The sequence below is a fragment of the Equus caballus genome, chromosome 7 (genome assembly GCF_041296265.1).
Source record: "Equus caballus isolate H_3958 breed thoroughbred chromosome 7, TB-T2T, whole genome shotgun sequence".
NCBI classification, from domain to species: Eukaryota; Metazoa; Chordata; class Mammalia; order Perissodactyla; family Equidae; genus Equus; species Equus caballus.
The window spans coordinates 1,148,845-1,171,952 of record NC_091690.1 but is presented as its reverse complement, the minus strand read 5'-3'; the positions used below and the strand labels follow the sequence as shown (position 1 = coordinate 1,171,952).

The 23,108-nt window shown below is 65.1% G+C and overlaps 1 protein-coding gene and 1 long non-coding RNA gene across 2 annotated transcripts; both read left to right on the top strand.

The window, feature by feature from the left end:
* The first annotated feature begins 585 nt into the window (after positions 1-585).
* Positions 586-2,840, top strand: LOC138924937 (uncharacterized). Its single transcript, XR_011440334.1, has 2 exons — positions 586-682; positions 2,209-2,840. It is a non-coding gene; the product is annotated as an uncharacterized lncRNA (long non-coding RNA).
* Positions 2,841-9,777: 6,937 nt separating this feature from the next.
* On the top strand, positions 9,778-20,401 carry KLF16 (KLF transcription factor 16). The gene is made up of 2 exons (XM_023644332.2): positions 9,778-10,672; positions 19,309-20,401. The coding sequence occupies exons 1-2, from the start codon at positions 10,213-10,215 to the stop codon at positions 19,596-19,598; spliced, it is 750 nt and encodes a 249-aa protein (XP_023500100.2). The 5' UTR covers positions 9,778-10,212; the 3' UTR covers positions 19,599-20,401.
* Positions 20,402-23,108: the final 2,707 nt, after the last annotated feature.

Below are 23,108 nucleotides of genomic sequence, written 5' to 3'. Positions count from 1 at the left end.
AGGACCCTGCCGGCCTTCATCGGGCGCGCCTCCTGGTAGGGTGGTGGGCTCCCTGTGTCCAAGACAACCCTGGGGGGCTGGCCGCGGCGGGTCTGTGCTCGGCCCGCTCTGCGGCCCCAGCGAGGCACCCTTCCGCTCCTATGATAGTCCTCGGCCCCCCCTGCAGAGAGGGTCTTGAAGGTCCGTGGCAGGTCTGAAGGCTCCGTGGGGGTTTCCCCAGGAAAGGGGGCTGACCCTGGGGCGGGGGTTACGGGAGCGCCCCTGCAAGACACCTCGGGGCCTTTGAGCTGTGTCCTCCGCCCAGGGTGCCCTTGAAGGCGGGACTGGGACCAGGTCTCCACCACCACCCCCTGGAGTGCCCCCTGCGACCTCCAGGGGCAGAGCCCTAGAGCAAGGAAGGTCCCGGGGGCCGGTGGCCTGTCCTCCACCTAGGCAGTGGCAAGGCCACGGCCGGGAACTGCTTTCGCCCTGCCGTCGTCCGAGGTCTCGCGCGGTCCCCGGCCCCTTTAAGAGGGGGCGGTGCTTCGACCTGGGGGCGGGGCCGACGCCGAGGGGGCGCGGCCGCCGGGAACCGGTGTCGCGTGCGAGGCGGCGGCGGCCGGGGCGGAAGCGGAAGTGACGCGAGCGCGCCCGGAAGCGCCTGCGGCGGGCGGCGGAGCGCGGAGGAGGCCGCGGCTCGGCGGTAAGTGGCTGCTCGGCCGGGCCCTGCTCTCCGCGCCGCTCCCGCCGGCCCCCGCCTTCGCGCGCCGCGGCCTCCCCGGTGCAGAACGGGCCGCCCGGGCGGGGCGCACGCACTTCCCCGCCTGCCGCGGGCTCGGTCTCGGGGTTCGCGCCGGTCCGCGGCCGTTCACGCCGCGTGCTGTGCTCTGAACTTCCTGTTCGCCATTCGGGATCGGGACCCGGGTGCTCCCAGAGCTGAGGGTGGCCCGCCGGGCACAGAAAGGGCGGGCCGCATGGCTGTGCTGACGCTGTCACGCGGGAGGGGAGGCGACCCCCGGGGCCCTCCTGCCGGCCCCTCCCGCCGCCGTCCTGGGCCGGCCTCTGGGCTGACCCAGCCCTTGGGCCCGTGGAGTCGCGGCCCACCCTTGTCTAACACGGGGAGATGCCCTGGCCTGGGTGTGGGCGCTCAAGCTGCCGGTGCCTTTGTCCCTCCCGAGGCCCACCGACCCCTCTTGCTGGGGGTCTAGGGACATTTTTGAAAATACAGGACGTTTAGAAGCAGAACTGAACGTGAGTGTGTCCTCCCTGAAGCAGAGAACGTCTGAGGTCCTATCTCTCGTCTGCCCTTCCCACCACCGGGCCTTTGCACAGGCTGGTCTTTGTGACCGAGGGGCTCTCTTTACATCCTGGTCTTGGGACGATGCCCCCAGCATGGGTAACATTCCTTAACACGCCTGAATTCCTCTCAGTCTCTTGCTGCGGTGTTTCTGCCCTGAAGTCGTGCCCCCCCCCCACCCCGACCGTGTCCTGCCCCCACGGACCCCTGGCCCTGCGCTTGTCACAGCGCATGTTGCCCTTTTCACCCCATCAGAATGTAAGTTCCCTGAGAGCCGGGTGTCCGCAGTGCATCGAGTTCAAAGCAACTGCTTACAAGTGGACAAAAATGTCTTCAGATACCCCGAGCAAGAAATCCAGAGTGTGAAGGGTGTTGGGCGCAAGCTCAGTGTCCTGCCCACCCCTGACCTGCAGGGCCTGGTTCCGCTCCCCCGGGGGCAGAGAGAAACCAGTTTCTCATGTGTCGACAGAGAAAGTCCGTGCGTGTGCATCGAGTGTGTTTCTACCCGATCCTGATTTTTAGCTCGGACAGTGTTCTCCGCGTTCCCAAATACAGATGGGACTCATTCGTTTGAACGGCTGCACCGTATTTTATCGATGCTTTAATTTACTTATCAGGCTTCCTGTTGGTAGGAATTTAGGTTCTTTCCAGTATTTTGTAACAAGCAGGGCTGGATTGACTGTCCTTGTACGAATGCCTTTGTCCCCAAGCACGAATATTTCTGCAGGCTGAATTCCTTAGTGCAGAGGTGCTGGGTCAGAGGACTTTCCATAGATCTCTGAATGGATAAATGATCTCTAAACAGGTCCTGCCACGATGCCCCTCCCCTGCAAAGGAGGGGTGTCCCCCATTGCCTATCAATGCTTGATCTTGCAGATCTGGTAGGCGTAGAATCGTATTTCATTGTAGCTTTTTTTTTTTTCCTGAGGAAGATTGGCCCTGAGCTAACATCTGTACCCGTCTTCTACTTTACATGTGGGACACTGCCACAGCATGGCTTGACAAGCAGTGCATAGGTCCACGCTCGGGATCTGAACCCTCGAACTCAGGCTGCTGAAGTGGAGCGCATGAACTTAACCACTACGCCATGGGGCTAGCCACTCCCTGTAGCTTTATTTGTGTTTCCTAGAAGTATAATTGAACATTTCAGTGCTGTTGTCAGACTTATTTTTATGTTGATCATTTCTACCACTAAGATAATCATTTTGAAACCGGAAAAAATATTTATTGTAAACATGAAGCCAGTTGTGTTTCATTTTCTTTGCCCAATAGGGTCATCCGTGTTATTGTTTTCCTGGAGCACTTTATATATTAAGGAAACTAGCCCATTGTCTCTTAAAAGTGTTTTTTTTCCAATCTGTCCTTTGTCTTTGACTTGCATGGTGCTTTTTTGTTTGTTTGTATTTATTTTTGCCAGGTGTTTAAAATCGCCATTCATCATGATTACTTTTCTCATTTATGACTTCTGGATCGTGTTGTGCTCAGAAATACCTTCTCTACCCCAAGATTATAAAACATTTGATGTTTTCTTCTGGAAATGTAATGGATTCTTCTGGAAATGTAATGGTTTCTTTTTTTTTTTTTAGTATATATTTAAACTTTTGGTCTAATTCTAGAAAGGACTTTTGGTAAGGAGTGAGGTAGGAACCCAGACTGTTTTTTTCCAATCGTTTGCCCCAACTCCATTTCCCGAAAAAGCCACTCTCTCCCTGACTGCCATGCCGTCTTTATCCTCGCGTGCCGAGCCCTCGCATGCCTGGGTTTCTAGACTCCGGCTCCTCCTCGTCAACCCCAACCCTGCTGTCTCCTTTACCGAGTGTCCAGAGGCCCTGTCTCCCTTCCTTAAAGTCAAGAGAAAATTGTCATCTCACAATAAAGAGTGGATGGCAGGAATGTGTGCTCGGTCACCAGGCTCTCTCTGATGGGGGTTCCAAAGGCTTAAGTCCGGGCCCCCCGGATGCTCGGGGTGTGTGGTGCAGGCCGTGGTTGACGCAGTGGCTTTTCTCACGACGATGTGACTCACGCTCACACGCCAGCCCCTCTCCCCAGTGCCCGCCCATCGCACAGAAGGATAAGCCAAGGCCCGCTGCTGTGGCCCACCGGCTCCCTGGCCTCGCCTGGCCTGTGGGCTCTGCCCCTCTGCCGGGACTCGCCCCTCGCCCCTCTCCATGCCTGGTGTCTCTGAAGGGCTCACCCTCTGCCTCTGGCCTCGGGGGAACCAGGCAGGGGCGGTGATGGTGATGGGGGGAAGCCAGTGGTACATTCCAGGATGCACCCCCCCACACACACTCCCCCCGCTTCTGCTTGGTATGGCCCGTGGGCCAGGCCGCCTGGGACAGGGGCCAACTTTCAGTTCTCCATTTTGTGAATTTCCCAGGACACGTGTGTTCACACCCGGCAGCGTTCTCCTGCTGCCCAGCGGGCGCCTGAGCACACTCCCCCTGGGCAGGGCCCCCACGGCTCGCCGGAACCTGCTGCCCTCCCCAGGACACCTGAGTGGCCGCCCCTCGGACATGGGCCCTGAGCCCCAGAAGCGGATGCCAGGCTTTCTGTTCTGTGGCCTGGGCACACCCTGGTCCCCGGAGAACCCAGGGGACAGAGCCCGCGGGGGCTGTGGGTGCAGCAGGGACGGCTCAGCGTGTGGCGGGTGCACCTGCCTCGGCGGCACAGACCCTCCCCAGGGTCGGGTCCGGGACCCTGCAGATGCGCTCCCCCCAGGGCTTCCCTCCTGGGACCCTGATCACCGTCGAGCCCAGACTGCACTTCTCGGGGGTCCCAGCACCGAGGGCCGGTCTGTCCATGCTCCTCCCGTCCTCTGTGACCCTGCTTCCCCGTCCTCCCATTAAACTGAGCTGGCAGGACCACCCCGCTGGCTCTGCCCGTCTCTGTGTGAACTGGGGCCCCCCCGAGGTTCCAGAAGAGGATGGGGCTCTGTCCCCTCCTCCTCCCCTTGTGGCCATGTCAGGAGTAACTGCGCGGAGGGCCCACATCTGAGATGGGGTCTCCGGTGGTGCCACCCCTCAGGGCCCCGAGTGCCTGATCTGAGACATCGTGCCCCCCAGGACGGGCGCGGGTCTGTCTGGTTCACGTCGGGGGGCAGGACCGAACTGTTGGCTGTGGGATCCGTCAGATGGGCCCCGGCCCAGCATCTGGTCCCCTTCCATTTTAGAGCTCCTGCCAGGCGCCAAGTCAGTCTTCACGACAACCCTGGGCCAGTGGGCTGCCATCCCCACTGTCCCCACCCACAGGGGACATGACTCAGACCAGGCTACCCCCAGAGAGGAAGCCCTGGGACCCCAGCCGGACTCAGGCCCGGGGCTCCCATGGTGGTCACAGTCTTGGGACAGGCGTGCCCCTGCTCGACAGTGGGCTCTGTGCCTTCAGACCCCAGCGCCACGTGTGTGTCCACAGCATGTGCAGGGGAGACGGGAGGGTCGGGGCCTGGCCGAGGTCACTCGGCTGCAAGGAGCCGAGCCAGGGTGCTCTCAGTGCAGCCCACCACACCTAGCCGAGTGCCACGCGACTCTCTTAGAGGAGGGGACCATCTTGCAGAGGGTCTTTCCTGTCCTTCAGCAGATCACGTGGAGCCCAGAAGAGCACAGGCCTGCGGGAGGTGGCCTGGAGGCCCGGCCCAGGGTGTCCCCAGTGGGCCCGGCAGATAAGACCCCCTTTGCGGCTGGCCATCTGAGGGTGCATCCCAGGGGTCCTGGGCAGCCAATGAGTGGAGGCTGTGAGGGGGCTGGGGAGTGACTTCCCACGTGAAAGGAGGTGAGAGGACACCCATAGGGCCACATCCTGCTCCTCTCGTGCCTAGAGAAGCAGCTCTGAGCAGAGACCTGGCCCCTCTCGCGTGGAGTGTGTGCCAGCAGTGGCCTCGTCGTCCCCCAAGCAGACGAGCTCAGCCATGTGCCCCCCGGTCTGGCTAGGCCTGGCCTGGGGCCGGCTGCACCCAGGCTGGGCCAGTGTCCGTTGTCCCACCTCGAGTTCTCGTCTGCTCACCCTCCCGCGTGTGGCGGACCTCCGGGCGCCCGGCCCCTGTAAGTAACTTCTCAACACGTTAGAAATAAACACGGATAGGTTACAGAGGAGAACAAGAAACGTGCATTAATTTTTAAAGTGCTCTGTCACCAAAGTGTAGCATCCTGCTGGCACGGTGGCTCCCCCAGGGGTGGGGTTTTTGTGTCTCATTTGAGAGCAGTGAGCAGGACTGTCACGGAGAGGTCAGGGGTCGCACCCACGGATGCCCGATGCCATGCAGGTGGCAGACACGCGGCCGTGCTGCCTGGCGTGCCCCCGAGGAGCTGGCCCATCGCCTCCTGACCCCCCATGTCCCCTCTCCCTCCTCCCGTGCCCTGGGTCCCTGCAGGTCCCTCCAGAGGTAACTGCTGGGGACAGGCTGGCAGAAGTGGCTGCAGATACGGGTGGAAAGACGGAGAATTCCCAGCACGAGTCCCCAGCGCTGGAGCGTGCTTGTCCCTCCTAACCCTGTGGCCTGCGGCCCGGCTCTCCCACAGCCACGTCCTCCTGGCTCTGTGGCCGACCTCTGGGTCCCTTCTCTCCCCGTTACAAACAGCACAACGACACACGGACTTCCTTCCTTCCTCATGAATGTTTCTTGGGCTCCTTTTTAGAGAGGAATTGCCGGCTCCCAGGGTACAACGTTACTGTTTCCATCAGCTACTTACAAAGTAACAAGAATGTAAAACTTAACGTGGTCCTTGTTATTCAATGATTCCCACCTTTGCTCTTGACTTGTTTTCTTTTCTTTTGTGGGGAAGACTGGCCTTGAGCTAACATCTGTTGCCAGTCTTTCTCTTTTTTGTATGTGGGATGCCCCCACCGCGTGGCTTGGTGAGCTGTGTTTAGGTCCGTGCCCAGGATCCAAACCCGCAAACCCTGGGCTGCCGAAGCGGAGCCTGTGACCTTAACTGCTAAGCCACCAGGCCAGGCCCCACTCTTCACATTTTACAATTTTCATCCTGGAATAATTTGGGGTTTACAGAAAAGTTGCAAGACAGTACAGAGAGTCCCGGCCGCCCTTCACCCAGCGCCCCTCATGTCAATATCTTGTCAAAACCAGGAAGTGAACTCGTGTGCATTCCCATAAACCATCCACCAGACTTGCCTCCCATCTCACCAGTTTTTTTCCACAGATGCCCTTTCCTGTTCCGGGGTCCCCACCCTCCGGGACCCCACTGGCCTCCGTTTGTCACATCTCCTTAGTCTTTTAAGATCTCCAGCGCGTCCCCGTCTTCCTTGTTTTTTGTGATCTTGACAGTCTGGGGGACGGTCAGGTATTTTTGTAAAACGCCCCCTAATCTGGCTTGTCCGTTTTCTTGTGATCAGGCCCAGGTTATGGGTTTTGGGGAAGGACACACCGAGGTGAGGTGCCTTTTTTGATCACTTCCCACGGGGGTCCCCGACACGCACATGATGTCACCCTGAGGTTCACTCTGACCGCTGGGCTAAGGTGGGGCCCGCCGGCTTCCCCATGGGCAGGGTGCTGGCCGCCCCCTGCCCTGCTCTGCTGTTGGGAAGCGAGTCCCTGAGTCCAGCCCACACCAAAGGGGGGCTTATTCTGAAAATGACTTTTCATACAGAAAACAATAAAAAAGAAGGACGCATGGCCCCTAGTGCACTTAGATAACCTGTTGACATTTAAAGAAAATAAGAGTAATAAATACACACATGAGTAAAAAAAAACCTGAACTGTACAGAAAGTACTGTTAAAACAAAAAGTAAAGGCTTCACTGTCTTTGAAAAAATAAAGAAGATCTGGTCATCCCAGGACGTCTAGACACACATCCACATCCAGGCACATGCAGACACACGGGGAGCAGGATCCCCACCCAACCCATCTGTGCGCACCGCCCCAGGGCAGCCATGATGTGGAGGCACCCCGCTTTATGCAACCTCCCCACACCTCACCACAGGAGGCCGACCGTGGCCCGCACCCCTCTGAGCCCCCTCCCCCTCCATACCTGGCTGCAGCTGTCCCCCACCCCCACCCAGCTTGGCTCCACGGGCCCGGTGGCCTGGCAAGAGCCCCCCTGAGCCCCTGGGTGCCGTCAGGCAAGGGTGGAGACAGAACCCGGTGTCCCATGTCTGGAGAAACAAGGGGCTGCCCGCCCCGCCTAAGCTCAGGCCACCTCATGGGTGTTTTCCCCAACCCCCCGGCTGCCTCCCAGCGCCGTGCAGGGCCACACCGCTGCTCAGCCCTCTCCCAGCCTTGGTCTCTTCATCTTGGAAATGGGGATGACTCCTGAAGGCTCGTGAGCGAGGATGCAGTGACACAGCACGAGGCCCAGCTGAGCACAGGGGCAGAGGGAGCGGGGGCCTCAGGCTCATTGGGTTTGAATATGCTGGGGGTCGAGGTGTGAACATGTCCCATAGACGAAAGCCACCGTCTCAAGACCCTGATTCCGGCTGGGAAGGGGTGCATACCTGAGGCTCCGGGAGCGTGTCCTGTCCCGGGCCAGCAGCCTGCCGGTCACGGCCAGGATGGCGGCCCTACCCCCTGCTTTGCCGCGGCTGCCTGCTCCTCCCCGTGGGAAGAAAGGCCCTTCCTCAGCCATTGCCAGTGTCCCTGTGGCTGCCCCTTGCTGCCCCCTGCCACCTCGGCAGGGAGTTCTTCCACTTCAGGCCCCAGGTGGAGCCATGCTGGCCCTACTGCCTCCCAAGTCAGGGCCTTGCCCACCCACCTGCGCCATCGTGGGACTCCCAGCTGCCCTGCTCAGACTGCGAGCCCCTCAAGGGCAGGCCGCTGGGGAGAACACTCTGGGCGCAATAAACATCGCTGGAAGCAAGGATGTGTCGTGGCCTCTTTCTCAATCCTGCTGGTGCTCGCGTGATCTTGGGGGAGAACCCGCAAGGCGCTTCCTGCCTCATCTGGACTTGGAGAGGCCGCCCTGGGGGGCTGGGCAGCACCTGTGCGTGGGGCTGGGGGGGGTGGTCCGAGGCCCCCTAGGGCTGCTGAGATGGGGGCTAGGAGCCTGCCCAGGAGGTCCACCTCCTCGATCCTCAAAGGCACCTGGATGGGCGCGTGGCTGGCCAGAGTTCACCTCCAAGCCCACAGCCTTGGGCCACTGGCCTCCTTTGTCAATGGGAACCCGTCCCAGGTCACACTTCATCTCTGCAGCCTGAGTCAACACTCCGTACCCCTCTCCCTCCTGTTTGTCCAGCCACAGCATACAGGGCATTGCTGGGGCCCGGGGGGGGGGGGGTGGGGGTGGGGGCTGGCACAAGCTGGCACCACCAAGGACAGTCTGGCTTAGGGGATGGGGAGGACCCAGGGGACAGTGCCTGGGGGCAGAGAGAACGGGTCAGGTCAGCGGTGTGGCAGCTGAGGAGGATGAGGATGAGGCCCGGGCCAGGGTCACGGCCGCTGCCCACAGCCAGGCCAGGGCAGGTCACCCAGCAGGCGTTAGTGCCTGGAACCCGTGCAGGTCCAAGCAGCTCCGCCCCCTGGAGGCCGCGCCGGTCACTGCACAGCCCCCAAAGCCGGTTTAGGAAGGGGCGGGGGCGTGGTCGCAACAGAGGGGGCTACCTCGTCGCCCCACTTCTGCGCGCGCCGCCTTGGGCGTGTTTGGTTTGGCGGACCCTAGCCATCTGTGTCCCCGATGTCCTCGCCGGTATTAAACAACTTAGCTTGGACGTCCTCGGGGGCTTGGAGAGGCCCCACTTTCTCCGTCTGAGCTCTCCGGATCCCTGCCCGGCGCCGGAGAGGAATGTCCCCGACCGTCCTGTCCGGGCAGGGCCAGGATGCTGTGTCTCGCTGAGGAGCCCTGAGTCCAGCCCTTTGCGACCCCACCCGGCGCCTCTTCCTGACCCCGCTACTCTGGCCCTCCTCGAGCGGACACCGGCCCTCCCCACCGCTACCGAGGCGCGCACCAGTGACTCCTGAATGGGGCGCAAAAAGAGGAACGAGCGCAGGCTAGCTCGACCCAGCCGGGCGGGAGCCCCACCCTTCCCGTGCCAGCCTCGGGGCACTCGGTGTCTAGGCCCGGGAGGTCCCGCGGGGTTGCGAGGGCAGCCAGGGGTCTCCCAGAGAAGGTGGCGAGGAGACGCAGGGTCGTGCGGTCAACCACAGCCCCAAGCCGAGAAACAGGAGAGGGGGAAGGGTCGCGCACGTGGCCGGGGGGCGGGGCTGGCCGCTTCCGCACCCCCACCCGGCCACGTGGGGAGCTGAGCCCTTCCCCATCACGAGCGGGGACGCGCCCGGGGCCGGGTGGGGGGAAGCGTCCGGGGAAGGCGCGGGCTCTCGCCGGCCGCGCGCCCCGGCGTGGGGTGGGCGCGCCCGTGAGGAGGCGGGGCGCGCGCCGAGAAGGGAGGGGTGCGCCGGCAGGGGGCGGGACCGCTCCGGGGAGGGGGGTGGGGCGTGCCGGGATGGGGCGGGGCGCGCCCCACGGAGAGGGCCGTACGGGGGAGGGGGCGGAGCTCCCTGGCTTGGGGAGGGGGCGCTCCGGGAAGGCGACGGGGCCCGCGCCGCAGAGAGAGGGGCGCGCCGGGAGGGAGCGGGCTGCCCCGCCCGGCGCCCCGCGTGGGGCAGGCGCGCTCCGGGCGGCAGGGGGGCGCACTCCGAGGCACGAGTGGGCGCGCCGGGGGGCGGCTCCTCCGGCCCGGGCCCCGCCCCAGGCGGCCGCGCGCGGCTCACAGGGAGGTGGAAGGCGCGCCGGGCGGGGGGCGTGGCCGCGCGCCCCGAGGGGGCGTCCTCCGGGCGGGGCGGGCCGCGGCCGCCCCCGCGGGCTCCGGTGCGTCAGGGCGCGTCAGGCGGGGCGGGGCGGCTGAGCGCGGGCGGCGGCGGCGGCGGCGCGCGCCGGCCTCCTCCTCCTCCTCCTCCGCCTCCCGCACTCGAGCAGCCGCCGCCGGCCGGACGGGCGCCGCTCCCGCCGCCTCTGCTCCGCCCGCTCGGCCCGCGCCGCGCGCCCTTGCCCGGCATGTCGGCGGCCGTGGCGTGCGTGGATTACTTCGCCGCCGACGTGCTCATGGCCATCTCCTCCGGCGCCGTGGTGCACCGCGGGCGGCCGGGCCCCGAGGGCGCGGGCCCCGCCGCCGGCCTGGATGTGCGCGCGCCGCGCCGCGAGGCCACCCCGCCTGGGCCCCCGGGGCCGCCGCCGCCGCCCCCCGCCGCCCCCAGCTCGGGCCCGGGCGCCGCCGCCGCCGCGCCCCACCTGCTGGCCGCCAGCATCCTGGCCGACCTGCGCGGCGGGCCCGGCGCCGCCCCGGGGGGCGCCTCGCCCGCCTCCTCCTCTTCGGCCGCCTCGTCCCCGTCCTCCGGCCGCGCCCCCGGCGCCGCGCCCGCCGCCGCCGCCAAGAGCCATCGCTGTCCCTTCCCGGGTTGCGCCAAGGCGTACTACAAGTCCTCGCACCTCAAGTCGCACCTGCGGACGCACACAGGTGAGCTCGGCCCCCGTGGGGGCGGGCTCCCGCGCCCCCTCCCCCGCCGGGACCCCGAAACTGCGTGGCGCGTGGGGGGCGGGGAGGGGGGCGCGCCCGGGCCGCCGCCGCGCCGGCCGGGAGGGCGGGGCCTCGGTGGGTGGGGCGCGCGCAGGGGGCGTGGCGGCCACGCGGTCGGGCGGCGAGCGGATGGCGGGCGCCGCGGGTCCGCGGGCGGGATCCGGGCTCCCGGGCGGTCCCTCTCCCCGGTCTCGTTTCTCTTTTATTTTCCTTTGCTTTCGGATCTGGGGGGGGGGGGGCGCCGTGGTGGGAGCGCGGAGCTGTGAGGTTCGCGTTTCTCCTCTGTCCCTGCCTCAGTTTCTTATTTATGGAGAGGGACGAGGAGCCGCATCGCCGCTTCCCGGGTGGCCGGGAGGGTTCGCCCCAGAGGGCGGCGGAGCGCCTGGCGCGGAGCCAGGGTGGGGGGTGCCCGGCCTGTATTTTCCTTTCCTTCTGTGTTTTAATAAGGCGGAGGGCGGGGCTGGGACGGTGGGTCGGGAGGAGGGGAATTGGAGAGGGCGACCCCTGTGCTGAAGGAGTCAGACCCTCACCGCGCTTCCCAGCGTGTTGGGTCCCCCCCACCTGCTGCGGGAGCCGGGAAGGAGCGCTGGGCTATCGGGGGAGAGTTCGGCGCCACTGTCACTTCTCGCAGCCCAGGGCGGGGGTGGGGGGCTGGCTAGAGGAGCCGGGCGGCAGGGGGGCGCTGGCCGCCCTTTCACTCTGAGACAGCCTTCTTGTCTTATTCTGAGCTTTCCTACCCGTGGGTTCCCGTTCTCAACCCTGAGAATCTTCTCCAAGCTGTGGGTTTGGGCTGGGGGCGGGGGAAGGTGGCGTGCCTGGATTTGAGTGTTCCCCTCGGGGAAGGGCGGGGGAGCAGGTGGGCGCCCCGGGGCGGGGGAGGCTGGGAGGGCGCGCATCGATTTGGTGTTTTGGCTCTGCCACGCCACTTCCTAGCGCACGACCCGCTTGCTCCGGGTTCCCGTTTTTTCGACTGTTTATGGGGTGCTCAAACCCTGTTTCCCTTTGAGAGTCGCCATGCGATGCGGGTCGCGTTGGACAACAGGCTGTTTCAGCGCGGGCTGAGGCGACATGCTCCCGTGGTGGGAATGCGTGGTGGGGGGCGTAGGAAAGGGGGCTTGGCTCAAGTGATGTGTCGTGTTGGAGACGGGGTGGGCAGCCCCAGGCTCACGAGGGGCCTCGAATGCCAGACGCCTGTCCGCAGCTGCACCTCTCTGCAGTTGTTCCACCTCTGGCTTGTTTTCCGGGCCTGCAGGCTCTGCCCACCAGCACACACAGCCATGGCAGGACTTGGGGTGGGGGTCTGTGTTTCCTGCCAGGAGCCACTGTCCTCTGAGTGGTCGCTGGGTGTTATTTCCTCTTCAAGGCAATGGGGTTCAGGTATTTCTGTGGGAGGCACGTCTGGGGGTCTGTGAAAATGGAGAGATGCCTTTACGACAGGGTCAGAGGGGGGTGCCTCTCTGGGTGGTGGGCGGGGGTCTAAGAGAGCCCAGGCACGTTGGGGTGAGCGTGCTCATCTGAACAGCGCCAGGCTGATGTGGGACCCCATCTTTCTCACTCATTGTTCTGCCCCCCTCTACTTGTCTCATCTCCAGCTTCAGGTGCCTGCTGGACGACGTGGCTCCTGAGAGCCTTTGGGACCCCCCAGCACACTGGTTAGGTTTGATTTCTCCCAAACCGTGTCTGATCTCCCAGGTCGGGTGAAGGGGATGGCCAGGCCACCCCCCACCGTGGCTTCCCAGAGACACCTCCCCAGGGTGTCCTGGGGTCCTTCAGAGCCTCCGTAGGCCCCCGGGCAGTGGTGGCCGCCCCCCTCAGCGTGGGGGGTAGGAAGGACTCCTCACCGCGGCCAGGACGTCAGTGTCGCCATCTGTGTTTTTAATGAGAAACTGAGGCCCATGAGGCCGAGTCGGGGTGTCCCGGTGGTGGCTGCAGATGTTGGGGAGGGCAGGGTGCCATCCTCGCCGGATCCTGACCCCCCGTGGGAGCTGTGGCTGTGGATGTCCTGTTTTGAAGCTCCTTCTATGATAGTGATGGAGGGACCACAAGGGGCACGGCTCCTGGACCATGTGGCTCTTGCTGACAGTGGAAGTCCCTGGCCCAGGCACCCTTGGTTCTGTTCCCCGAGGGTCTCGGACCCTTGGGTGTTTAAAGATTGCTTGTCTGGTGTCTCTGCGACCCCCAGGACTAAGAAGCCCTGTTGGGGTCTGTCTAAAGGCCTTTGGTCTTTTTGGCCCCTAGGGGCAATGGTTGCTGTTATGCCTGTCTTGGGGGTGGGGAAGCCATGCCTGTCCCGGGCCTCGCAAGGCCAGCTTGGTGTTGCCCATCGCCGGGGGCAGGTCTGGGGACAGATCTGAGGAGGAGCAGTAATTAGACTCAGCTGTCTGTTGAGCTGTCTCCCGAGGGCCATCGGGAGAGAGCCTTGCCGGAGGACCGTTCTCTCTGTAAAGGAAATGACACCAGTCCTGCCCTAGCCCCGTTTTACAGACGAGCAAACTGAGGCACTGAGCAGGCACTGGGCTGGAGCCGGGTGTGGTCCCCACATCACATCCCTGCTCCATTTGTGGCAGGGGCTGGGGGAGGTCAGGAGAGGCCGTGGGGTCTTCTCACAGGGCCACCGAGTCCCCGGGGAAGCAGGAGGGCCGTCCCGTCTCCCCGGTGTCTGGCCTGCAGCCCCTGGCCCGGCGCAGCACTCTCTTGCGTGGGGTGAGGAAGGACTTTGGAAGCTGAGGGCTGCGGGAGATGTTGACGCCGTTGCCGTGGATACAGAGAATGAGGGAGCAGGGAGATGGGGCGGGGGCGGGAGCAGAGGCTGGCTGTGTACTCCCTGCTCTCCCAACCTCCTCCACCTCCGGACGGCTCCCTGGGGCCCAGAGGGGCCCCCCTCCCGTCCCCCCCCCAACCCGTGCAGAGCATGCAGTGAGCCATGCGCCTTGTGGGGGGCTCAGGTCTTCTCCACCCAAGAAAGAGCTCAGATCTGGAAGTGAAGCTTCCAGGCCAGCGTCTGTCCCTCTGGGTACTGTAGACACTGGGCTGGGTTATTCTTTTCTGGGGGACCGTCCTGGGCGCTGTGGGGGGTTGAGCAGCATCCCCGGCCCCCACCCACTTGATGCCAGGAGCTCCCCTTAGTTGTGATGACAACAAATGTCCCCAGGCATTGCCCAGTATCCCCTGGGGGGGGGGGTTGCAGGATCACCCCCAGTTGAAAACCTTTGTTTTACTTTCAAACCCCGTCTTCTTAAGTCTGAGGAATATCAGCTGAGCATCTGCTGGGTGTAAGGTGCTGGGGGGACCACCCAGTCCTTGTTCCCTGGGAGCCTGGGGGGCGGTGACAGCAGCGGTGAAGGAGGAAGAGCCCTCTCAGCGGGTACCCCGGGGCAGGGAGGGCTGCGCGCCAGGAGAGAGGACGGCACCCTGGCTTCAGGGGCGCTGGGGCGTGGGTTTTGAGGACCAGGCGGTGGTGTGAGGTGAGGAGCGGGCAGAGCAGGTGAAGGGTTTATTAATCCCAAGGGCAGGCTGGGGGGTGGCAGGCCTGGCTTTGCTGAGGAAAATCCTGCAGAGGAAAATCCGTTTATGGAGAAAGGATTAGGACCGGGGAGAGGAGGACGGGCTGGCGCGTGGGAGAGAGAAAGGTGGGCCCGAATGAATTGGGTGGGGGGCAGAAGGCCCAGGGTGTGGGGGGCAGGAGGCGGCTAGGGTGACCCCCAGTGTTCTGACAGAGCAGCCCCAGGGATCGTATTGGTAGTGGTGGTGTTCCTTGCTGAAGAGGGCCCCTGGAGGAGAGGCAGACGGGGGAAACTGAGGCCCAGAGGGGAAGTTGCTACCAAGCCCCCTCCCCCCAGGAATGTATGAGTGATCAGCAGACCCCAGCCCCCACTCCTAGGCAGAGCTGGGAGCTCCGTTAGGGTCAGGTGGGGCTTGAGAGACTGGTGGCTTATCTGGGGGGGGGCCAGTGCCAGGCCCGAGGGGGTGGGGGTGGCCTGGGAGCCTCCAGCCGGTCCCCAGAGACTGCGTCCCCACCTAGTTCCCTCCAGCAGGCAGGGTGCAGAGAACAGCTGGAACTGGCTGCAGGTGCGTGTGCCCCAGCTGGGGGGGTGGGGGAGGGACCCCCAACATTGCAGGGGGCGATAACCCGCCTCCTCCAGGCTCCCTGATAAAGGTGGCCCAGATGGCCCGGGAGCTGGCAAATGATACCAGCTCGAGGAGCCGGCCTCCCGGAGGGAGGGAGGGAGGGAGGGCGGGTGGCCGGGCTGGCTGGGCTGCCCTCGCCCAGTGCTCTTTCCAGAACAGCAGTGTGCAGAACACACGTGCTCAGGGGGCCTGTGGAGCTGTGCCCCCCTCACCCCCAGGCATCAAGAGCCCCCAAGCCGAGGATGCCAGCCTGGCTGGGAAAGTGAGCCCGGGGCAAGCCTGGGTCCTCGGGGAGGAAGGAGGGACAGCTGGTTGTAGATGGCCAGACTTTTAAATAAAAGGACGTAGTGACAGCTCCTGCTGGGGTGGGGGGACACGAGGCGATGAGGAGGCAACAGTTAACTGTTGTTGGAGCCGGAAGTCTGAGCTTGGTTTTCCGGCCCGTAGGCGCTTTCCACAGATGTGTGAGGCATCCACGGCATGCCAGGTCTGTGTCCTGGGCTTTTCAGCCGGGCCGGTGGTGGGGGTCACGTGTCACACCCAGGAGATGCTGAGAACAGATATAGAACAGCTGAGAAAAGGGACATTGGGGTGTAAGGAGAGACTGTTGTGAGGGGTGACACTGAGCAGAGAAGGGACAGAACAGTCAAAGGAGAGGTTGCAGGCTTGGGAAATGGTGTGTGAGGAGCCATGGGCAGGTGGGAGGTGAAGGGCCACAGTGAAGCCCTTGGCATTGACTCAGTGGAGGGCCGGCTCTGGGAAAGAGCAGAGAGGCACACAGGCTGTGTGGCCCAGGCACCAGCTGATGGGCTACTGCACCAGTCCAGGCGTGAGCTGGGGGCTGGAGTCAGGAGGAGCCAGGGTGGAGTCTGGAGATATTTTCAAGGGGGCTCGGACTGGATTTGCTGCCAGGTACCATGTGGGGAAGGTGAGGGATTGAGCTGGCCAGGGAGATGCCTGCCTAAGCTTTTGGTGGCGCCAGCAGAATAGTTGAAAGGGGAATCCTACAGAGGAGGAGTGGGGCCGGGGAGGGCAGTAAGCCTTGGGTTTGGGGGGCGTCCAGGGCCCAGGAGGTATTTGAGACCACAGAGCAGATGATCCTCCCATAGGCTGGTCTTTTTAAAGCCATGAGGGCGGCCAGCCTCGGGGGGACTCTCTGCTCTCCAGGCCCTACCATCAATTTTCCATTCCTTTTGCTGCCTCTCCAAAACTGTCCTGTGGGTTCTTTGTGGCCTGCTCAGAGGCCATCTCCTAGGGGAAGCTCCCTGCCGCTCCCCATCATCTACTGCAACCCCAGCCTTCCCCATCTCTCCTGGGCTGCTCCCTTACCTGGGCCTCTCCCCCAGGCAATCTGCCTGGTAGGTGGCCATTTGTTCAAGGGCCAGCTGCTGGCCACACCTCCCTCTCCACCCCTAGGGATGACCTCAGGAGGTCACGGCAGAGCTTAGCTGTCAGACCCAGGGCCCTTGAAGCCCCTGGCCCAGCCCAGGGCGGTGGGGCATTGTCCCCTGAACGCCAGGAGGCTGACCCGGACCTGGCACATGGTACGACCTCCACACTCGCCTCTGCTCCCTTTTTCTGAGTCTGCGTGGCAGCCTGTTGTCCCTAACTCACCTGTCCCAGCCCAAGTTAGAGGGTCAAGTCCACCGCGGCCCCGCCCACCGCGTCCTCCTCCAGCACCAGGCCCAGCCAGGTAGCCTGGAGCAGCGGGGTGTGCGCGCGCCTGGGCCCCTCCCGGCGCTGAGCCCCGAATGTTACCCGGCTTCCCGGCCAGGGGACTGAGAGACGGTGGCAGGGCCTGGCATTCTGCAGGCATTTGCCCAGCGTTATGGGGGCGGGAAGCCTCGCAGCGTGGTACCAGCCACCCACCCACGTGTGCACGTGCGCTCCCCAGCAACCGGGGTGGGGCGGGGCCGCAGGCGTCCAGACCCGCGAGGCGACCCCCGCCCAGGCGGGAGCGAGACCACGTGAGCGGGGCCGGCTGGGGCTGCGGATGTCCCCGCCGCCGCCAAGCTACGTGCGGCAGCTGTGTCCCCGGCGGCTGCCTGCGTCCTGCCCCGGCGGCGCGCTGGCACCGCTCTTGGAACCTGCTGGTTGCAAAGTGGAACCGCGGGGCGGAGTGGAGGGTGAGAGGCTGGGGGCCAGCCCCGCCGCCCTCAATGGGGAAGTGAGGAGACTGCGGGGTGCAGCGGCAGCGCGGTGGCCCCCCTTCTTTTCGGCTTTTCCCCCCGTCTGCGCCCTGCAAGATGGCGACAGGACTGCATGCCCCTCGGAGGGGCGTCCCTCCCGCAGGCCCGGGGTCTGGTCTAAAGCCGGCAGCCCCGCCCCCATAAGCAGACTCCCCATAACACCCGTAGACCCCTGCCCTCGGGAGCTGTCAGATCCGAGTGGTCGCAGTCGGGGTGGAGATGGGGGTGGGGGTCCCTTCCGGCGCTGTTTTGAGGCCCCAGTCCTTGCTGGGGCTCCCCTCTGAGCTGCTGCCATCGCTGCCTTCTCGAATGTTCCGGGGGAGGGATGGGGTGTGGAGGGGGCAGCCCCAGGGATTTCGGGTTGCCTGTGGTCTTGGGGACAGCTGCTCTTCCCCCAGCAGCACAGTAGTGGCCTGTGACCCCCTGGGGAGGTGGCACCAACCCACCTGGATTCACAGCCTCCTGGGGCCTGCCCTCCCCCAGCTGCATGACTGGCAGGAATCCCCCAAGAAACCTTGGAGGGGTCTGCTGGGCTCTGAGCCCCGCTTCTGTCGTGCTGGGGGGGGCCGGGAGGAAGGCGTGGGGGAGGGGAAGTTTTAGTCCAGCCCCCCTGAAGTCCCCTGGTGTCCCCCCACCCCAGGGAAGCCGTGAGCATTCGGAGCAGAGAGGTCACTGGGGCACCCTGGGAATCCAGGCCTTGCTCCCCCCACGGCTGCGAGTCTGTCCCATGGCTCCTCTCGCTGGGACCCCGGTCACCTCTACACTCCCCACCCCGCCATGGGTCCTGCCTTGGGGGCGCTTCTCGACCCCTGGCCGAGAACGCCTTTCTGTCTCGCTCCATTATCCCCCATTGGTGGGCATGTCCCGTGGGTCGCCACAGTGCCTGGCAAGGGCTCCCCCCTACGCCCCGTGTGTAACCCATGGGGTGACCCCGCTGTGGCTCCCTCCACCCTGTCTGGCCGGCTCCCGTCCTACTCGGGGCTCCATCCAGTGCCACGAGGGGCGTTGCACAGGCGCGTGGGCGCCTCGGCCCCCGTGTCCATATTCTATCCACAGCCCCACAGCCCCTTCAAGACCCCTGGGCAGCGGGCGAGACAACGCCCGAAGATTCCAGGGTCCCAGGTACCCCGCGCGGCGTCCGGAAGGGTGCCGGCTCCGGGATGCGCACGGCCCCTTGGCCTGGGGCTTGGCGGAGGTCCAGGGTGGACCGAGTCTAAGGGTGGGGCCCTTGGCGGCCCGGGCCGGCTGGGGAGACGCCGACGACACACGCTGGGGGCGCGCGGCCCGGCTAGATGGGGTGGGGGGGGTGGTCGGGCGGCACCGATTGGGGCGCAGAGACCCAGACAGCCTGTGGCTGGGGACAGGCGGGCCGCGATGGCGGCCGCCGGGTGGGGGGCAGGATGGGCGAGGCCCGGCCTGGGCGGTGGGAGGGGTCTGCGGAGGAAGTTGCAGGGTGGCGGCCCGCCCCTCCCCAGCGCCACCCGTGCGGGGCGGGGCGAGTCCAGCGGCTCCGGCCTCCGGGCCCCGCCCCTTCCCGGCGCCGCTGCGCTCCTCACCCCGCCCCACCCTCTGAGCGCTAGCGCGCCGCCACCGGCCTGCTGAGCTGCAGGTGGCTGGGGGGGGGGGGGGGGGGAGGCCCTTCACGTGTCCGTCTGCCCGCAAAAGGGCCACTAGGGTCAGCGGAGGGGTCCGGCACGGGAGTCGGCCCGGATGGAGCCCCCCCACTGTGCAGCCCGGGTGGTCATTCCCTAAAGGAGGGGGTTAACTGGGGTCACCAACCCCTGGGAGGCTCCCGAATGCCCCACAGGAGGGGTGGGAAGGAGCTGCGCAGGGGTGGGGACAGCATGGCCCGCTGGCGTAAGGAGCTCTAAAAACCCGGCGTGCACGTGTGTGTGGCAAATACACTAGGAGACCTGGTCACCGAGGTGGGGCCGTGGGGGCGGGGTGGGGCTGGTAGGACTCAGCGTGTGTAGGGTCTATTAGTAACTGACGGAAGTGCTCAAGTCGTGTTATTACTGCAAGATCCTAGCTAATAGGAGACGAGAATATTTATTAGGGGTTCGTGAAGTGAGCGGGGGGTCGCATTCTTGGCACATTTTCACGTTTTCTATTCACACCCAGAATTCAGCCTCTAGAGCGAGGTGGAGCATGAGACAAACGACCTTTGGGATCTGATGGGACTTCTCTCTCTTTCTGTCTCCCCACCCCCACCCTTCCCCACTGACCGCTGTCCGTCTGTCCTTTGCCTTCTCCATCCAGGTGAGCGCCCCTTCGCCTGCGACTGGCTGGGCTGCGACAAGAAGTTCGCGCGCTCCGACGAGCTGGCCCGCCACCACCGGACGCACACGGGCGAGAAGCGCTTCCCCTGCCCGCTCTGCTCCAAGCGCTTCACCCGCAGCGACCACCTGACCAAGCACGCGCGCCGCCACCCCGGCTTCCGCCCGGAACTGCTCCGGCGCCCGGGCGCCCGCAGCTCCTCGCCCAGCGACTCTCTGCCCTGCAGCCCCGCACCCAGCCCGGCGCCCAGCCCGGCCCCCGCCGGCCTGTAGGGCCCGGCCCGCCCGCCCTGAGCGCGCCCTCGCAGGGCCGGGCATGGAACACCAGCATCACGCCTGCTGTCTAGGGCCCGGGGCGGGGCTCTCACCCACGGGTCAGCCCGGCCCCTTCCAGCGTTCCCCTGAGGGCCCCGAAGATGCCCCTGCCCCCCCTCGAGAAACCAAGGAGGGGGAGCTGAGACTGCACGGGGTCACCCGGGCCTCGGAGGGGTGGCTGGAGCCCGCGTCTGTAAATAGCCAGGATCTTTGATTTTCTTTCCATCTGTTAAACGGAGACCCCAGGCGGGTGGCTGGCGGGCGCTCCCCCCCCTTCCCCACCTCCCTGCTTTGGCGGGGGTGGGGGATGGGTCTTGGGAGGGGGGCAGAAAAGGCGCCCCCTTAACCAGCGCTCAGACTCAGCCCCCAGGCCCCTCGCTCCAGGTTGGGATGAAGTGTGCTAATAGCCATAGATGAACCAGGGGTTGTCGCAGCCCCTGCCTGTCCCCACCCCCCCAACCCCACCTGGGGCCCCTCACCCCACCGAAAGCCATTGGAAACGTTCAGGGAACGGGGTGCGGCCCTGCCGCCCCCTCTCGGGTACGCAATCTCAGGTGTCCACAGGTTCTGCCCCACTGCCCACTGTGGGGGGGGGGGGGCCGCCCAGCGCCGCAGCGGCAGGGGCAGGGCGTGGTGAGGTGGTAGGGTTTCCATAGGGGTCCGCATTTTGCTTCTGAGATTTTGGGGGGAGGGAGGGGAACTGGGGTTCTTCCAAAGAGCATTTGACTCACTTTTGGGGAGAGGCGCATATCATGAGATGGGAACGCAACGCCGGCTTATTTATTTTTTTCTGTCCATGCTGGCCTGGGGGGCCGCGGGGCCCCCTCTGGGTGGGTGTGTGAGTGCGTGAGTGAGAAAGACTGCAGGGGAAGCTGGCGCCACGCCCGGCTCCCTGCTCCTGCCGGGGTAGGGTCCCCGACTTTGGCCTTCCACAGCATCATGTGACAATCAGTCCCTCTTGTTTGGGACCATGACAGCCATTGGGAGAAGTGTGCCCCCTCCCAGCCCTGCAGGTGGGGGCTGGGCGCCCTGGCCCCTCCCCTTGTGCCGCGAGGCCCCTGGACCCGCGGTTGAGGTCCCGCCCACGGGGACTCGAGGCAGGCGGGCTGACCCCCGGACCCCCTGGGATAGCTCGTTTTTTTTGGACCGGGTAGAATATTTTTTCAGGCGCCGATCGCTTTCTTGATCCGGGCCCCCGTGGGTGGTCCGTCGTCCTCAGGGGGGTTGTGGGGGGGGAGGGTCTCCATGAACTGAACTTAGGGTGGGGAGGGGTCAACGCCACATCGTCTCCTAGTGTCTTCCCACTGTGGCTTCGGTTGGGTTCATTTTGGACTGAGGACTCCCATCCTGGAACGGGAAGGGACCCCCTGCTCCCTGCCCTGAGACCCCGACAGGGACACCCCCCCACCGTTGGCTGCAGGAGATTCGTCTCTCCTCCGTCTGTTCCCGAAGCATTCCTGTCTCCCCAGTGGGGACTGCGGGGCTTGGATGGCGGTGGTGTGGACCCGGCCCCCGGCCTGGCAGGATCCAGGGATGGGGGTCGGGGGTCGGGGGTCCGGGGTCCCGGGGAGGGGGGCGGGGTGGGCGGGGTCTTCCGGCTCGCCTCCCCCCCCCCCCCGCATGTCCTTGCGGGGGCAGGTCCATCAGTCCGCAAACGCTCCCCTTCGGCAGCATTGGTCAGATGCCTTAGTCCGTGGGGTGGGGGGCAGGCCGGGGCCCCGTTTTCCTTTGTGTCTGCCTGGACGTCCCCTTAGTTGCCCCAGCCCTGGCCGGCGCCTGTCCCCAGGGGTAGGCCAGTGGGTCCGAGGGCCCAGGAAGCCAAGAACTCGTCCCCGGTCCCTCTCCAGTGTCCAGGGGCCTGGAGAGCCCCGCGCCCCGCCTCCCGCAAGGGGCCGGTGGTCACTGGGACCTGGTTTCAGCCATTTAGCTGTGGCCCCTCGACAGGGTGTGGGGGGAGGAGGGGAGGGCCCCAAGGGACTTACGCTTTCGGGTGGCGCCCCTTCCCCTGCCCTGCCTGGCCTCATCCTCGTATTTAATTAATTAAAACAAGCCCTTTTTTAAACCCGACTCCAGTGCCCGCGTGGTTTTTCCCATCGCCGGCCCCCAGCCGGGGCGCCCTGTGAGCTCGTCTGTCCCAACTTGCAAATGTGGACCCCAGGTCCCCAGCCTTCTCCTGGGGAAACTGAGGCAGTGGGCTAGTGAATCCGGGGACCTCGTGGGGGTCTTGGAACGGCCCCACTGGTTGGGATGCAAAATCACACTCACGCCCCCAGCCCTAAGGCCGGAGAAAGGCGCTGCCGGCAGCGTGTCACCCACGCCTCGTGCAGCTGCGCCCCCCGCCCGCCTTCCCGCCTCGTCACCCGGCAACCGAGGCGGGGTGACACGGCTCTCCGGGGGCGTCCGCCGCCCGCCCCCTTCCGGCGCCGAGGGGGGCAGGGGTGTCTGCTCGAGGCGGCTCGCGGGCGCGATAGGGCTCCTCCCTGGAGGGTTGCCTGGACCCCCGGCCGTTCCCCACCCCGCCATCAGTGCCCCCCCCCCCCCCCCCCGGCTCCTGTGCCCGGTGGTCTGGCCGCTTCTGTGCGGTCCGCCTATTCTGTGCCTGTTCCCACCTGGGAGGGCTCACCTAGTGCGGGGGAGCGCAGGAGTCCCTTGGTGAGGGGGCTTAGCGTCCCCAGGAGCATTGAGAAGCTGGTGAGAGCTTTGAACCCCTCATAGGAAAAATGCACCCCAGATTCCAGCGCTTTCCAGAGCCCGGAAGGCCGGTGGGGCTGCGGTCCAGGGGAGCGCAGACCCTCTCGGGGGCTTCCCCGCTTCTCGCCCCAAGGAAGGTGAGGTGAGGTCCCGCCATCTGGTGGCCGCCCCTGGTGCTGCACCGCCCGCGCTGGCTCCCGCTGACCTCTCCCCAGGGTCCTGGCCTTGCGGCCACCCAGGTCGCCCCCGACTTGGGGACGCGGCCTTCGCCCTTGCTCGAGGACCCCCTCCCTGTTGCATCCCTGTCGCTCCTGCTTCACCTTGTCTGCTGGGTTCTGCCCCGCAAGCGCGCAGACGTCGCTCCCCGGACCCCTGTCCACTCCAGTTGGGCCAGCTTCTCCGCCCCTTCGTGGCAGGGCTCCTGGAATGTGGGGTCCATGCGTGCAGCCCTGCCCCTCAGTCCCTTGGACACACTCCCACAGCTCGAGGATGTCCCCTCCTGCCTGCTGGATGCAACCTTGGCATGCAGACCCCTGACCCTCCCGGATTCTTCTCCCTCCTCCCAGGCTCAGGTCCTCATCTCTGTGCTCCTGGCACACTCGCATCGCCGTGTGCCGATGACACCTCCAAATCCATCGCCAGCCGGACCTCACCCTCAACTCCACACTTGGGATGTTCCCACACCTGCCTGGTCCCCTCCTTGCCCTCCCCTCCTCCCTCTCTCCCCCTTGCTCACTCTGCTCCAGCCTCCTTGCTGTTCCTCTAACACCGCAGGCC

Bases quoted from the DNA above. Each gene is read 5' to 3' on its own strand.
- KLF16 (XM_023644332.2), top strand. From the start codon at position 10,213: ATGTCGGCGGCCGTGGCGTGCGTGGATTACTTCGCCGCCGACGTGCTC. The intron at 10,673-19,308 runs GTGAGCTCGGCC...TTCTCCATCCAG, and splicing joins GCACCTGCGGACGCACACAG to GTGAGCGCCCCTTCGCCTGC.